This window comes from Zalophus californianus, chromosome 10 (genome assembly GCF_009762305.2).
Source record: "Zalophus californianus isolate mZalCal1 chromosome 10, mZalCal1.pri.v2, whole genome shotgun sequence".
Lineage (NCBI taxonomy): Eukaryota > Metazoa > Chordata > Mammalia > Carnivora > Otariidae > Zalophus > Zalophus californianus.
Genome location: NC_045604.1, coordinates 70,115,186 through 70,132,583, shown reverse-complemented (window position 1 = coordinate 70,132,583; position 17,398 = coordinate 70,115,186). Strand labels below are relative to the sequence as shown.

General features: G+C 55.1%; 1 protein-coding gene across 4 annotated transcripts in view; it reads left to right on the top strand.

The window, feature by feature from the left end:
* Positions 1-17,398, top strand: part of LMF1 (lipase maturation factor 1) — a 96,381-nt gene that overhangs the window by 44,153 nt on the left and 34,830 nt on the right. For 2 of the 4 annotated variants that reach the window (XM_027612903.2, XM_027612906.2), the window contains one exon: positions 4,104-4,252. The exons of the other annotated variants lie outside the window; for them this stretch is intronic. In XM_027612903.2, the coding sequence (XP_027468704.2) occupies positions 4,104-4,252 (149 nt within the window). The remainder of the gene's footprint in view (positions 1-4,103; positions 4,253-17,398) is intronic. 4 annotated transcript variants of the gene reach the window in all.

Here is a 17,398-nt window from a genome sequence, read left to right as displayed (position 1 = left end):
GGCCTGCTGCAGGCCTCCCCTCTGAGCCACCCTGGCCCAGCGGGCCCCTCGCTGGCCAGAGCATGTCTGCTTCCCATCCCGGGCAAGCAGACCCCAGAGAGGCAGCCGGGGCCCCCCACCCCCGCACTGTTTGCCTCGAGGCGTCATGCCCTTGGGCCACCCCCCGTCACCAGGCACATGTCAGGCCTCTTGGTACTGGGTTCTTTGGCTGTTTAGCAGAAGAGCATCTTCATTCTCCACGTGTCCCTAAGTAGGGAAGAAAGGTAAGCACCACCTGTACATTGGTTTTATTTAGAGAGCAGGTGCCCTGAGCTGAGCCAGAGGTGTAACAAGAGGGGCCGAGAGACTGAGGGTCCTGTGCTTCTAAATGTGCTGAGGGTCCAAATTCAGCACGTTTTATGGGGTCTTTCCTCAGGCTTCCCCTGCAGCGGCCTGGCAGACATGGGCCATGTGTCACATGCCCTGCCATTTTAAATGCTAGTTCAAAAGCACAAGCCAGGAGAGCGGCCCCCCTCTGACCACACGAGCTGCCCACAGGCTGCAGGGCTCTGGGCTGTGGCCACTGCCGACCTGGAGGACCTGGACAGTGGTGGCTGGCCCTGAGCTCTGGTCAGTGCTGTGTCGAGGTTCGCTGTCCCATCAGCACCGGCTGGGGTGACCCTGCAGCCTCCCCAAGTGCGGCCTGTCCCTGGCCCCACTGCCTGTCGGGACATCGCTGAAGGCAGTGAGCACGCAGCTCCTCAGAAGGGCAAATGTCGCTTGGGAGCTGCCTGACACCTGCTCTGGCAGTCATTGTCCAAGCGTCAGGGTCAAGAGTGCCGACCCCACATCCCTCAACTGGAGGACTTCCCCTCGCTTCACATGGAAGCTTCCCAAACATGGCCTGTTCACCACTTGCCTACATTATTGGAAATAAGCCGGTGGCCACAGAAGTGACAGTCCAGAAACAGGCAATTGCATGGACCTCAGGTTTCGTGGCTTCCTAGTGGACGTTAGCTAACCATCACCCCAAAGCCATTGGCGGGACCGAACATCAGCAGCATCCCTGAGAAACATTCAATGGGGCGGAGCCTTCTAGGGCCACCGTGGAAGTGAACATTTGTTTTTAAAGATTTTGTTTGTGGGGCACCTGGGTGGCTCAGATGGTTAAGCATCTGCCTTCGGCTCAGGTCATGATCCCAGGGTCCTGGGATCAAGCCCCGCATCGGGCTCCCTGCTCAGCGGGGAGCCTGCTTCTCCCTCTCCCACTCCTGCTTGTGTTCTTGCGCTCGCGCTCTCTCTCTCTCTCTCTCTCTCTCTCTCTCTCTCTCTCTCTCTCTGTCAAATAAATTAAAATATATATATTTTATTTATTAGAGAGCGGGGGGAGGAACAGAGGAAGAGACAGAAGCACTAATCGCGGAGTCCAACACAGGGCTTAATCCCATTACCATGAGATCATAACCTGAGCCGAAGTCAAGAGTCGGATGCTCAACCAACTGAGCCACGCAGGCGCCCCCTGAAATTGAGTAGGTGTCTGCACACCCATGAAGGAGCCAGTTTGCTCTCTCCCCTCCAGAAAAGGATCTGAGCACAGGTTGAAAAGGCCCAGGCACCCTCCCGAGTGGGACTTCTAACTGGTAGGAGGCCGTGGTGGGATCGGCCAGTTGCGTTCAGGTCAGCACTTGCAGTTGTGGGCCGCAGGAAGCCAGCCAGTGGCATCCTGGGCATCTGTCTTCTGGGGACACCCACCTGCCGCGCTGGAGGACAGTGGTGGGTGGTCCTGGTGCCACAGCACAGCTGTTCCGACGGTGTCAGCAAGTGCTCACGGCCCAGGGGCCAGCATCCGGTGACATGGTGGCTCCAGCCAGATGGGCAGGGGGTCGGTGAGGGGCATAGGTGGCTCCGCTCTCCCCGAGCCACCCCAGCAGGGTGAAGAAGGTTCCAGTAGGTTCATAGGAGGGCAGCTGACCCTCTGTGGGTCCATGTGAGTCCCTGAGATGGTGCTGTGTCCCTTGCCCGCCCCATCACCTGCTTGCCGGCACTTAGGTGGGTCTCTGGGCTCTGCCATTTGCATATCACTTTGATTGGTGTCACTCAAACTGCATGTTAAAATTCCGCTCGTCACATCTGTGCAAAGTGATGTGGCAATTAGAGAAGGCGGGCCTGAGCTCTGGGGAATGCTCTGCACCCACGTGAGCGTCTCAGAGTCTACGAGGGGTTTCCAGTGAGTGCAGGCAGGGCCAGCTCTGCACGTTAGGGCTGAGCGAGTGTCCCCGTGCCTGTGGTGGTCGGGGTGGACGCCCCACCTGCCTGTCTCTGCGGCTTGCCTGGCTCTGCCCAGGATGCTCCGCGCCTGCCTGCCCACCCGTGCTGCTGCCCGGTGGCCCGGGGCCTCCAGGCTCTGACACATTCTCAGCGTGTGGGCGGAGGGACTGGAGCAGGTGGTTAAGTCTGAGAGGTTCTCTGTCAAAAAGTGGAGGCGTCCACAGAGAAGCACGCCGCAGTTACCAGTCACTTCCATGCTCTGTGGCACCCCTGGGGCATGAAGGCACATATTATAAAACACACCCTAAGTGAAATGAGTCCAAATTTGATGACAGATATCTTTATTCTCAAGATAAAACTAGAGAAACTGTCATATAAGGAACAAAGTCTGTTTTTTCCTGGTTGAGACAAGAAAGGGGGTTTGAAGTAAGTTGTAAAGCAAAGGTCTTGCATCGATGCAAATGAGAAGAGAGCCTTGACCCGAGGTATGCGGTTGGTCTGCGTCTGCAATCTCCAAAAACAGACTAACTGCTGATACCTCCTGTTTTTTTCCTTCTGGGAGTCCTCACAGAAGTCAGGCTTCCCAGCTCTGGCTCAGGGCAGGTGGGCGCAGGGGGGCTGGCCTGAGCCCATGTGGGCATCCCACACACTGAGTCCCCACAGAGGGGTGGTACCAGTGCCCCCTTCCCGACTGTAGCCCCCACCTCACGTCCCCTCTCCTGAGGGCACCCCTCCCCAGCACCGTCCAAGCTTCTTTCTGCTTCTGGAATCCTCCCGGGATGGATGCAGGGTGCAGGCTGGTGGCCCCAGCATCCCCAGCACAGGCGCACGTGGCTCAGCTGAGGCAGTGAGCCTCAGAGACACCCCACTGGCCACCGTGCCCATCAACCCTGGTGCCGGGCACCGCCTCACAGCAAACTGACTTCTCCCACAGAGGAGCTGATTGGAACTGGGGCTTCAGAAATCCCCAGAACACGAGAGGGCTCCCCCCCCATTTTATTATGAAAAATGTCAAACTACGGAAAGTTTCAAATAGGGGCACAGTGAAACCCATAAACCCACCACCAAGGTTGCACTAGGTTCACCCCATCCCTCATCCAAACTTTCTCTGCGTCTCAAAGCAAGTTGCAGACCCCAAGAGCTGTCCATCCAGCCCTAAACACTTGGGTTCAGAACTCAGGTTTGTCTGTTGGTTGTTTTGTTTTAGGAAGAAATTCACAAACTGTGCAATGCACAGATCTTCAGGTGCCTCTGATGAGTCTCGGCCCAGGCACCCCCTGCCCCTCACCCCCACCAGGTGTCACCCTGGCATCCCTGGCAGCTGGGTTTCCATTTCTTTCTTCTCTATCAGTTTTGCTCATTCTAGAACCTTCTGTGAATGAAACCATAGTGTGTGGACTCTTGTGTAAAGCATCTTTCATGCTGCATAAAGTTTTTGATCAAAATGAGATCCAAGGGAATGTGTGCAGCACGCAGAAAGGCCAAGTGACAGTAGCCTGAAGCCTGTTTCAGGTCCCAGCTCCGGGAATGTCTGTGAGAACACGGAGCCCTTGTCGCTGCCATGCACATACTGCTCACCGCATTTCTCAGCGGGGCTCCCAGCGCGCACCCTGACGTTCTGCAGTGGAGCTGCAGCTCCTGATACCTGGACCTGCGTCTCCCTCTGGCTTCCTCCTCACCTAGCGCAGACTGGGGCCAGAGTCCACTCTTTGTTCAGCTTTCATGTCAGGTCGTCACACCACCTGCCCTGGTTTAGGGACCATTTAAGTTCAACGGTGTTTGGTGGAATTGCTTCTTTGGAGAATGTCCGGCTGTTGCTAACACGGCCCTTTGTGTTCTTACTGTCATCGTTCCAGGATGGGAGTCCCAGCTTCTGGAAACAGGATTCCTGGGGATCTTCCTGTGCCCTCTTTGGACTCTGTCTCGATTGCCCACGGGGACCCCCCCGTCCCAGATTGTTCTGTGGGGCTTTCGGTGGCTGATTTTCAGAATCATGCTTGGAGCAGTAAGTAGAACTTTTATTTGCTATGTTTCAGGGAAATGCATTGCAAAGGAGCCACCCCTTGCTGCCCTGTTGGCTGGGCTGTGCCTGCTGGGCCCTTCCTGTTACTTTCCGAGTTCTGTGGCCTGTTTTTGCGCCCTTGAAATGCCCTTGGCCCCCCAGCTCTTTGCAAAAGCACTTTCTGTGGGACGCGTCATGACTCTGAGCCCGTTCCACGAGGAGACTCACAGGAAGAGCCCCTCGGCACCTGCACCTTTCTCCGCCAGCCCTCCTGGTGGTTTCTGGAACGTCAGAAACGTTTTGCGTGGTTTAAATCAGCAAGGGCAGGAACAGGTCAAGAAGTGTTACAGGATTTTTGTCCCTTCAGTGCCTGTGGTTCTTGGTCATGTTGCTTCGAAGAACAAAGAGGTGGACCAGACAAAGAGTGGTGGGCAGCAAAGCAAAGTTATTGAGCAAAAGTATAAAGCTGCCGGAGAGGGAGGGGACTGGGGCCTGAGAGGGTTGCCCTCTGAGCTTCTAATGAAGGGGTTTTTATAAACTCTTTCGAGGAACTATCTTAAGCATCCTGAGATTTGGCCCCTGTGGATTGGCCGCTAAGGTGTGCCAATCGGGCCTTTGATCATGCACCCATCTCCCTCTCAGGTTTTGTTCACATGGTGGTGGTCTTATGACCTGACATTTGGAGGCGAAGTGATAGTGACCAGTGTTTTATGGGTAATTGTTTTATTTCAAGATGTCCTGCAGAGGCTGCTAGACAGGATGCTTTCGTGGTCTTGTCTGAGCTGTAAAACAGGATGCTAGTGCGGTTCTGTTTTAGCTGTCCCGGCTTTTTTGCTTTCTCGTTGAGGACCCTGGCCCTGACTATGTAAGCATCCAGTTAACTCCTAACAGAAAGGCACACAGTCCCCTGTGAGTCTTGCCCCAGAGAAGCTGCGCCAACTTCCTTTTTCTCTGCCTGCTGTGTCCTTTCTGCAGACGCCTCACTCGCTGGCTTCAGGAAGTGTCTCCTAAAGGCCAGGTGAGCCGGCGGCTCCCTGCACCCCAGCACGGCTGCTTGGTGCCGTGTGTTCTCCCGGCTCACGCCCTCTCACCGGGCCCTAGAGCCCAGGGTTCCCCCGCCGCCAGCTTCCATGGGGCCCTTGTCTGTTTCCATCGCCGCCTACTATCATCTTCAGAGTTTTCAGAGACACTCTCTGAATCTTAAAATCAGGAGTGACATGCTTCCTCTTGACCCCCAACTAACTAGGCACAGAGCTTGGCAAATTGTGTTCACGGTCTCTTCCACTTCTCTCCTTTTGTTAGTAAGATCTAGGGTTTTGTCCTGGACACTAGCTTCTTTTGTACTGGACACCTCGTCATTCAGGTACGTGAAGTCTCCCCGGGGGGCAGCGCCCGGCACGAGCTCACAGAGAGCTTGCTTCTGCCGCACCCGAGTCCCCTCCAGTCCGCACGGCCCACGGTCTCCCCTGTCCCCCGCGACCCGACGCTGGCTGGCTGTGTGCCCTGTGTCCCCGGCAGCCCCGGGCAGTTCTCCGGGAAGCCGCTCTTCCCCCGCTGTGTAATTAGTGAGTACTGTGTGGTGAACTCCCATGGGATTATGTGGCTGCCCTCATCAGATGTTCGTATATGGGTGTCCCTCCTTCCCCTCTGCTCTGCCCAGTGCCAGTATACCCCTCTGTGGCTGCCATTCATCTGATGCCCTCGGTCCCCATGTCCGTCTGGCCAGGGGGAGCCTGGCTTGTCGCTGTGTTACCCTCAGATCCTGAGCAGAGCCAGCTCTTAGCTGGCGATGGGTGGTCCTTGAGCAGCACAGGAGTCCCGTGGGCGCATACTGCCCCAGCTCCTTTCATATTGCCAGGAGCCCGTGCTTACGCGTTTCAGACACCCTTCTGAACGCTGAAGCAGCTTCATCCTGGTGTGATGACCGCCTGCGGTTCGATTAATGCTGCATCTGGGGGCGCTCTGGCTGGGAGCTCCGGGGGCACTGGAAGCGGCCGGAGTACAGAAGGTGGGCGCTCTGCCTGGGACGTGGGCACCAGCGTGGGAAGCCCCGGGAGCACGCATCTGGCCCTGGTGTGGCCGGCAACGTGCCCAGCCCTGGGCAAGTGCAGATGGTTGGAGCAGCCGTGTGGGCTTAGCATGTGTCTGGACCTCACCTTGGAGGGCGCATTCTCCTGACTCCGCGTCCATGTAGTGAAAAAGATAGGAGTCCTGATCTTTGCCGTTCCTTTTCCTCAAACACTGAAGTTATTAGCTGTGTCTGGTCACCACACAGATGTTAGTAGCAGGCTGTGGTTCCATGTCCGTCTGTGACTTCACTTTGGATTTTCTCCTCAGCTACCTTTAGAAATCATAACGTGCGCAGTGTTCCCACCGCTCCCTGGGGACCCGCCTGGGACAGCAGGTTTGTCAGGTAGAGTGGAAAGCGAGGGCCCCCATGGAGCACAGCCAGCATAGGGGCTCTGGGCAGCGGCGCTGTCGGGCTGCCATGTGTCAGGCTCATGACGCCAGGAGGTGAGCGGTCCCCACGGTGCCTGACAGCACTCTCGAGCACCTTTCATGGCATTTTGATTGACTCTTCGCACCAGCTGGATAAAAATTATCGGGTGCACTAAAAGGTGTAATTACTCGATTCTGTGTGTTGGATGCTGCTCACCCTCCTTCGCTGGAAAGCAGAAAGGCAGAGCGGGCTTGGTCAAGGAGAGCGGCAGCTACATGGCGCCGGTCACCTCCGCTGAGGATGGAGCTGCCTGCAGCCAGAAGCCCCGGGCCCTGACCTGCTCCGGCTCAGAACTGGCACCACGGATTCAGAAGCCACGGTGTCTGTTTTCTGCAGCGTCTCCAGTGTGCTGAGAGGCTGGGGGCTCTTCCGGAGCTGTGCACCCATGGCCACTGTGCTCCTGCAGTGGGTCAGCGCGGCCTCCCCATCCCCGGGGCTCCTACGTGTCATGCTGCACCGGGCCGTGAAGGAGTGGTGGCAGTGGGCTACCCTGCTCTCTCTGAATAGCTGGAAACTGGACCCAGTGTGTTGTGCAGCCCCCGTCACACTGGACAGCAGACAGTGGGGCTCAGAGGGAAACACGGCAGGTGCCTGGCTGTCTGCTCTGTGCCTCGCATCCTGCTGGAATTCGGGGGGCAGGGTACCAAGAGGAGGGCCCTGGGCACAGAAGGAGCCCCGAGGACGACACGGCACCCCTGCTGTTGCAGACTTGCACCAACACAGAGCTCTGATCTAATCATAAGAAACTAACACCACGCAAACCCTGACTGAAGGACATTCTTCAAATTTACTCACCAACATTCTCCAGGACCAAAGCCATGGAGTGCAGTTAAAGACTGAGGCCCGGTCCACAGCCTTTAGAACACAGCCACAGCCATTAGAACACAGCCACAACACAAGGATGTGGAGCCCTGGGCCATCCTGGCACAGGGGGAGGACGTCCATGGGAAAACTGGTGAGATCGGGTGGGGTACATAAGGTAGGTTCACGGCGTGGGCCTGAGCGTGACAGGTGCACGGGGGCTCCACGCTGCGTGTACAGCTTTCCCGGGTGCTAGGATGTCTTTACAATACAAAGTTAAACACCTTCCATACTTGGCGTGTACAAAGGAGGCAGTTAGAGGAGATGGTTCAGTTCTTTCAGATGCGAATTACCAGCACTGACAGAAGAAACAGAAAATCTGATAAGTTTTAGGAATTGAGCACCTTTCCAACTGAGAAAACCCCAGTCCCAGAAGTCCTCACTGATGAACAGTTTTATAAACATTTACGGAAGGAACAGTGTGAACCCTGCACATGCGCATCCCAAAAACAGAGAGGAAAGCCTTCCCAGCTCATGTTTGTGAGACCAGGGAGGACAAGGACGTTTCAAGAAAAGAACGTTCCAGAGCACTATTCTTCAAGAGCACCAACAACTTCTTGAACTATTGGCAAATGAAGCCCGCAGCACCTGAGCGGCATGAGGCATTTAAATCAAGTGGGCTTTGCCCGGAATGCAGGACTGAGTGGACAGAAATGAACCGATGTAGTTCAGTGAATTACTAGATACGGGAGAGAGCTAAAATGCTGCGATCATCCTAACGGAGGGAAAGCATGTGTTAACTGGTTCACAGTTAACGAAACATCTTGGCACACAAGGAACAGGTTTCTTCAAGCTGATACATAAACCACCCACGTCTACACAATTCTTACCTGCGGGGGACTGCACATTTCTGCCACGAGGTGGGGAGCACGCAGGGGCATCCACCTTCATCACATCTGCTTGACATTGTGCTGGAGATCGTGGCTTGTGCAGAAAAGCAAGAAAAAGTAACAAAAGCCCTGAACATGGGAAGAAGTAAAAGCACCTGTCTTTGCGGTGAGGAGACCACGCATGTGGAGAGTCACAGGGTCCTCAGGAGGAAGGCATGCAGTTACCCAGGGCCAGGAGTCACAGACCACGCACAGAAATCCGTGCTATTTCCATACGCTAGCGAAAGCTGTCAGAAAACAAAATGTTAGGCAGTCGCAGTCGTGCTCTCCCAAGTTCCTGTGTCCCTGGCCACGCCACCCAGATGCCGCGACCCAGCCACCACCAGCAGAGGAACCAGGCCCAGCGGGGGTGCCACCTGGGCCCGGTGGACAAGAGTCTACGGCAGGAGCCAGTGCCCTCATGCTGTCTAACAACAGAGGAATCTCTGCCTTCCCTCAGTCAGACCTTTCCAAACAGGCGGGGGCCACCATGGAGATCTGAGGTAGAAGCTTTCCCCGGGACTCCCCAGTGGCTCCCTACCACGCACCCATGCCCTGCTACCACCCCAGCGCAGACTCCCGGGGTAACATCAGCGCAGGCACCCTGAAGGACAAGGGGTCTGCCAGGGTGACGTCAGGGCCATCCTGGTGTCCATCCAGAGCCTGCGAGGAGAAACCAACGCTGAAGGCCCTTTGTACACACATGCTGCCGAGCTCTGGAAAAACCCACAGCCTTTAAGAAGTATCTGCAAGAAACCTCAAAGCAGGTCTCCAGCCAGGAACCCTGACTGGGGAGCCCCTCTCCTTGTGTTGTCTTTTTATCTTCTCCTTCAATGATCTGTCCTTTCCTTCATTTCTGAGACTCTGTATCTTAATCTGAGGGGTCATTTTTGTTTTGTTTATGTTTCTTAAGTCTCAGTTGAGCCCTTGTGATGAATATATTAAATACATACATTGGGGGTTTTTTTCACAAAATTTTAACTATATCATTAATAACATCCATAATTAGGAAATTTTAACAGAAGTCTGATGCCCCGTACCCTGGAAGCTACCAGACATTGCTGAGAGAAACTAGGCAGGCTTCAGGAGACAGATATGCATGTGTGAGTCAGAAGTCCCAGAACTGCTCACTGCCCAGCTGTCCCCAAACCCTCAGAGGATTTCATGCAACCCAGACGTAATCCTAGAAGGATTTTCTTTTTAGAAGCTGGTGAACTGACTTAGATTTGTATGGAAACACCATGGGCCTAGAAGAGCCAGAAAAATCTCAAATAAGAATAAGTTGTAGGACACTCATCCCTTGTTCCAGGATCTCCCAGAGGTCATGGTCAGTGAGACTGGGCGGTGGGGGCATGAGGACCAACAGCTGAAACGGCATAGTCCATGTGTCCGAAAATAGTCCCACACTGAAATCACCGTCCCATTAGTTTTGACAATTGACCAAGTCCGTCCAACTGAGAAAGACCAGCATCTTCGACGTGGTGCCGGGCGTCTGGTTCTTTGCAGAGGATGAGCGAGCTGCAGCCTCTGCCCCGGACAGAGAGTTTGGGGTGGGTCTGTAAAGAACACATAAAGCCCAGTAACAAAGAAAAGGGGGAGGTTTTAGCAGATACTTCACAAAGAAAGACATGCAAATGGCTGTTTCAAGCACTTGAAAAACTGCTCAGCTTCGCTGGCCGTCAGGGAAACTAGATGCCACGGTGCTGCATGTGCCCACAGGAAGAGCTGAACTTACAGACGGCAAGTGTCCTGGCTCGGGCTACACAAAATACCGCAGGCCGAGCGGCTTTAACAGTGCTGACTTCCTCGTGGTTCTGGAGGCTGGCAGTTGAAGACCCATGTTCCAGGGCCTTCCGTCCCTGGCGGGCACTCTTTCTGATTCATGGACACCCATCCTCCTGCCATGTCCTCTGCTGTGGAGAAAAGCCCCCATGTCTCAACTGCGTGTGCCAATCCCGTCAGGTCAGGACCCCATCCTTACGGCCTCACTAACGCTTAACTATTTCCTCAGTCTAAATACAGCCACACTGGGCCCGGGGCTTCAACCTATAGATTTGGGAGGACGCAGATGTTGGGCTCTTGGCAGCAGGGCTGTGAGCAAGAGGAACTGCCCTGCACTGCTCTCCTGCGGGCATGAGAAATGGCCTGAGTGTGTGGGAGCAGTTGAGGCACTTAACCTACAAAGTCGCCTCCTCCACCCTGTTGGTGTTTCCGCTCCTTAGGACTGACCCAGGAGAGCTGGAAATATGCTCACAAAAGCCCTCCCCCGGCACCAGGAACTGGAAACCAACCACGGCCCATCACAGAAGGATGGGGACCAACCCACGCTGACTCCCCGGGATAGAAAGCACTCAGCAGGGCAGAGGAATGAGGACTGACACGCAGGTGTCGTGCTGGGGAAGAGAAGTCAGATGTACGGTACGGGTCCTTGTGCAGGGCCTTCCAGAACAGCAGAGCCAGCACACAGCCACCATGGAGAAGCTTTCCCCTCCAGGATTCAACGTGGGGACTGACTGGGAGGCAAAGAGAAACTTTGGGGCTGCCGGAATGTCTCCTGTGCTGATGGGGTGAGGGTCTGCAGGCATGCGTGTGCACAAAAGCTCCTCAGCCCCAGGCTTCCCAGCAGGACATAAATCATTTTTTGAAACCTAACAAGAGGTGAACAGCCGAGGGAAGCCTCAGGGGGAGATGGCTGGTCAGCTCCCACATAGAGCGGAGACATCTGTCTTTGTGGGCAGGGCTGGAGACCAACAAACCAGCAGGTTTTCCTTGGTGTGCCTCCATTGAGCACCAGCGAAAAACCATGTGCCTTCCAGCCCTGGAAAGACCATCAGCCCAGCCGGAAGCTGCAGCTCGAGACAGGAGCACAGGATCCAGCTTCCTGGCCAACTCTCTGCACCAACTGCAGGCATGGGCAGTATGGGGTGGGACGTCCCGCTTCGTCTCCTAGCTTTGGCACCCGCTGACAGAGGTTACATGATGACCTGAGCCATCACCCTACTGTTGACGTGTTAGATTCTGGCAGCTCCCTCATGCAGCTGTGAGCTAGCCTGCTGGGGCTTCTCCAGTGACCGGGGTTCCCCACTTCAGGCTGCTGAGATGGCGAGCAGCCGGGTGATGCAGATGACCCCACTGGACTTTCCTCCTCAGGGCAAAGATACAGGTTTGCTCAGCATGTTCACCTGTGCCCTCCCACTGGAATGGGGCAAACGCGCACCAGATGCTTCTCTGGAATGTTTCTTGCATGTTTCAGCTCAATTTTCTCTTTTAAACGCATGGATTTCAACCATATTAGTGTGGAGAATCTTTCTCATTTGCAGAAAATGGCAAAGAGCGTGGGTGTCTGAGTCACTGTATTTAAAATAATAGTTTGCCCTTAATTATGCTTTAAAAAGGTTTTCACTTCGCTCTCAACTCTCTGCTTTTGTCAAGACAGAAATATGTACGTGTGTTTGTAGCTCTGTTGGGACTGGCCGGTTTCGTCCCGGAGCAGGTGAGCGTGTCCGCAGCCGGTCTCTGAAGCCCGACCCTTTGCGTCTGGTGCCTCTGCATGCTGAGTCGGACCAGGCAGTGGGCTTCCCACGTGGCTTTAGAGCCACAACTGTCCTGTGCTGTGCTGAGGGCTGAGACCTCAGTTGCTGAAATCCTGGGAAGTGAGGCCGTGTCCGTGTTGCCGGGGATTTGCGGGGCTGGACGGCACCAAGGGGAGGCAGGACGTGGTTGAGGAGGCCCGCGCTGCAGCTCGGTCAGACTAGGGAGGGTGGCCGTCGGGAGTCAGCGCCGTTAGGCTGCACTTCTGGGGGTGCAGCAGCTTTTGTCTGCTTGTGCTTAGTTTGTTAGCGTGGCTTTCACTTTTCTGCATATACTCTCTGCAGTTCTTCCACCGTGGTGTACTACACTTCTGCTGACTGTAAGTTATTTTTACTATTCCTTCACATGATATGAGCTAAGAATTGATACCCTGGGAGCAGCCAGGTGGCTTAGGCCGTTAGTGTCTGACTCTTGGTTTCAGCTCAGGTCATGATCTTGGGGTCATGAGATCGAGCCCTATGTCGTCGGGCTCTGCACTCAGCGGGGAGTCGGCTTGAGATTCTCTCTCTCTCTCCCTCTTTGCCCCTCCACACCTCAAAAAAAAAAAAATTAATACCCTAAATTCTTATTGACCAAATTGCAGCTGCAATGAGCCATTTTCATCCTAAGCTGTGTATTTTGCTGTGGCCAGAGCAGGTCGCTTGCATGCATAGTGAATGGAATATGCAACAGGAAGGGGAGGGCATGCGCCAGAGCCCCCAGGCACCTCTCAGAAGCTGACACGGCATGAACTTTCCTGTTCCATACGTCTAGGTGACCCCCAAGTGACTGCAGTGAAGAGATGCCAGTGTGTTTCCCACACGGCTTCATCAGCAGGGGTGTGACTGCTGAGCACCCATGCCACTCATGCTCATGGCTGTAGTACCCGCAGTGGGGCCCTTCCGATGCTCCTCGTGTGCAGACTGTCCTGTTACAAGAGAAAAAGGCCATATCTGAGATGTAGAAAAGCGAGGCCTGTGAACCTACGTTTTTCAGGTCCGTATTCAGCAGGCCAGGAGCCATGGCCGGGCTGCGATCATCAGCACCAGGAGAAGACGCTGTCCTCAGACCACAGGCGGTTGCGTCTGAGGCCCTTGCTATAAGAGTCAGCTGCCTGAAACGCGACAGCTTGGATAAAATGGACACATTCCTTCACAAATGCAGCTTCCCAAAACGGAGGAGGAAAAAGGAAACCTAAATAGCTCCATGTCTGTTAAATACATTGAATTTGTAATCAAAACCCCTTCCAGAGAGAAAGGTATAGGCCCAGATGGCTTCACCAGCGGAATCTACCAGATGCTTAAGGAGGGAACAGTAGTACTCCTACCCAGACTCTGTTGGAAAGCAGTGGAGGCAGGAACACTTCGCAGGTTGCGTTTTATGTGACTGTGAAACCAGCCTGACGAGGTCATTATAGAAAGGAAAGAGACCAGCATCCCCCGGGAGCAAAGGCACAGAAACTCTTAGCCAAACATCAACAAATCAAAAGGCACAGTCTATCTCAGGAATGCAAGGTTGGCTTAACATGTTTAAACCAATGAGTGCAACTCACCACAGTAATAGAAGAAAGCAGCAGATGGAAGACAAGCACATGATACAGTTTGACACCCACCTGTGACGGTGGGGGGACTTCTTCCGGGGACAGCATCTGAAACCCTGGCCAGCCCATCCTGGCTGGTGGGGATTGGAGTGCTCATGCCCAGCCAGACCAGACCGGCGTGTGTTCCTGCCAGTACCCTCAGCGCTGTGTTGTAAGTCTTGGTGCAGGAAGACCAGAAAAAGAGAAAACATAAAGCTTGGCAGAAAAGTAACCACGACGCTGTTGTTCACACACATGATTAGAGATGCAGAAAACCTGGTGGAATCAGAAAAGCAGCTAGTGAAATGAATACGTAAACTTCGCAAGGTTGCGGGACACAAGGTCACTGTGAAGCACACGTTGTACTTTGTGCACGATGAAGGAATCATTACAAGAGAAGATCTGGAAAATACCATCTGCAGCGGCCAAGAGAACCTCCAGTGCCTGGTAATGAGCCTGGTTACAGACGTCTAAGGTGCGGGTGTAGCAAGTGCAGAGCATCGGCGGCCTCAGCCTGGACCCGCCCCAGGCGTCACAGGTAGGAAAACACTGTCTCTGCCACATCTGTTTCATCCAAGTGCGTATGCAGATTCGAGGCCATTCCTATCCTGCTCCCAGTGGGCTTTTTGGAGAAGTTAACAAGCTGACTGTAAAGTGTTCCTGGAAAAACAGAGAATTTTGAAAAAGAACAAAGCTGGGAGACACATCTCCTGATTTTACAGCTTAATTTAAAACTGAAGGGTGGCATTGATCTAAGCTAGAGAAATGGACTACATCTCTCCTGTCAGCTCATACTCAACCAAGAGTCCCGAGTCAAGTCAGTGGAAAAAGGAAAGCCCCTCTTAGCGAACGGTGCTGAAGTGATGGGAAATCTGCGAGCGAGGACAATGAACTTGGGTAGTGTTTCATCTGCACCAAACTCTACCACTGTGGACGGAAGTGCAGAAGCAACGCCGTCAAGTTCTAGAAGAACACTTGGGAGAACACCTTACGGAAGCACACCCACACAGGTACGGTCGGCCCATTTCCAACCGAGGCACAAGGTCAAACACTGGTGCAGGCACAGGAGTTGTTTTACAAACATAAATGCCAGGAGAATAAAGGTTCCAGAAGATAACACACTTACGTTGGGGTAAGCAAAGATTCTTCGACCAGGCACAAAAAAGCCATAACCGTTAAAAAAATTTTTTTGCTAAACATACTTCATTGATATTAAAATTTCTGTTATCAAAACACAGCACTAAGAAAATGACTAGGCAAGCCACAGACTGAAAAATATTTGCAGTGCAGTGGCCCAACCAAAAATTAACATCTAGAACACAGAAACCGCAGTAGAAAGGCAGGCATTAGGCTCAAACACACTTGGAGAACAGAAATCTGAGGAGTCTGCTGTGGGATGAGCACGTCCTGCTGGCGGGTGCCCCGTGGGGCGCAGCGCTAGTTTGGGGAGGGATGCAGCCTCGCGAAGAGTGGCCGGCAGGCCCCACCAGGCAAGGCTGCCCTGCGAGCCAGCCTCCCACTCCTGCAGGTTTGCAAGCAGAAAGGAGAGCCTATGTCTGCACGGGGGCTTGCACGCACCCGCAGACCTGTTCACAACAGCCAGGACTGGGAACAACCAAGGGTCCATCAACACGGTGTAAAGGGTGGCGCGTCTGTACAAGGGGCCGTCCGGGAGCAGGCAGAGTTGGCACTAGCCGCAGCTGCCTCCTGGTGAGTGGGGCCTGAATAGCCTGGGAAGGGGTCCCAGAGAACGTTCTGTGGGATGGACGGCTGCATCCCATTTGGGATGACAGGCACCTGATTGTGTGCAATTGTCAGGACATACTGAACACTTATGATGTGTCTGTTTTGTTTCACGTTAGTTGTAGCTCAGCCTTTGATTAAGAGGTTGTCATGGGTTTACGTTTTCCTCGCGGCCCTTGCTGTGAGGTGCAGCCCAGTAAACCCCGCACACCTGGGGGTGATGAGCGAGGCATAACAATGCAGCCACCCCAGGCCTGGGGGCCCCCTGCCCCAGAGAGCAAAGGCAGCTGCCTGACCACGGATGCCCAGCGGCAGCCGTGTGTGGGCACAGGGCTGGGAGTGAGTGGCGTGCCTCTCCCTACACCCTGACCCGCGCCCGTCTGTGCTGCTGCCGTGGAGTCTCTGGTGTGGCTGTGTGCGTGCAGCGCGCGGGCCCCCCGGGTCTGCTCTGCAGCAGAGCTGTTTGCTGCCGCGGTGTCAAGCCACTCCTCGGCCTCCGGCCTCTCCCTCGTGAGACTCACACCACTTCCGTGGGAGGGAAGATTCCTGTTGCCTTGGAGGCCCGGTGGCTGCCGTGTGAGTGAACTGGAATTGCCCCGGAAGCAGTTTCCGTGTTCGTGTGCTCCTCTCGTGAGCGGGTTGCCGAGGTGCTGCAGCCCTGTGGAAGTCGAATCGTGGCCAGCACCGGGGGGTCAGGAAAGGCGCTGCTAGCCACCTCACCAAGCAGCTTCTGACCAGGGAGAGAAGTCAGGGCCCTTCCTCAGAGTCAGATGCTGCCAGTAAAATTGTGTCACACATAATGAAGTAACTGTTAGGGTGAGTGCAGTGCACCCCCATGAAGGCCAACCCCAAGTGGGAGTCACCAGGTCCTTGCTGTCCCATCCTGGGGTCCCCAGACAGGAGAGCACTTACTCCAAGCCGCTTCATCGCACAGACACGGACCGCGAAGCAAGGGGCTTTCCCGTGAGCACGCAGGGGGCCAGACCACACACTCCAGTACTTCTGGAAAGGGCGGTCTGTGGTGCTCTGGACTCTGGCCTCCGCTTCAGCCCCTGCTCACAGCCCCACACTCACCCCTTCAGCTCCTGTCTCCATCTCCAGACACTTGGCTCGGAACAGCCTGGGCCGAAATGGCATCGAGTCCTCGTGGCTCACAAGCGCTTGTGGTGCACCCCCCCGCCCCCGCTCCCTGCAGCCCCTTGCACGGCCAGCGACTGGCAGAGACGCCAGCTTCAGAGACGATGCAAAACCATCAGTCACCCCCCCCCCCCCAACAAGCCTGTGTTTCCAGCACCTCCTGGCAGCGTTCACTGCGCTGTGCGTGCTGGATTCAGGGGGTGGTTTCTATACGGCTATTCTTGGGCCGGGCAAGTGCTTAACAGCACCCCGAGACAGCGCGAGAATGAAGGCACCAGGGTGGCATGGAGACAGGTCATTCCTGAGAGATGCCCACACGTGCCTGTGACCCCAGTGCCAAATAGGGGGCACGTGACCATGAACCTCAAACTCACCCAAGACGTAGAGCTCCCCCCACTTGCCTGCTCAGCCCCCAGAGGAGATTGATTGCAGGAAGCCTGAGTGGTGTCCCAGACTGCCAGGCCTGCCCACAGGAACCTCCTCAACCCCATGAGCCTGTTACTGTGCACAGCCCAGGGTCATCGAGGCTTCTGGAACTCTGAGGGAAGGGGCCCCAGCATAGCCCAGTCCCCGCGTTTGCAGAGGGAGGAGGCAGCCTGGTCAGTGAGAGAGTGGGGTGCAGGGTGCACTCAGGATGGGCTTGCTGCAGATGGCTTCCTACGAGGAGGCTGCTCACCTGGGTGCAGCTGCAGGCCTGGCAGCCTCTCCTCACCCTCAGCTCGGGGTGAAGCATGCAGCATGGAGAAACAGATGTCCTTCCTGCGGCAAGGCCTTGGGCCTCCTGTCTCCGAATGGGAGTGTCAGAAGCACGTCCTAGGACCCGCGAGCATCTGGAGAGGCCTGTCCGCGTCCCTGGGTGGCGGCCTTCATGCTCCTGCCCCCCCGCCCCC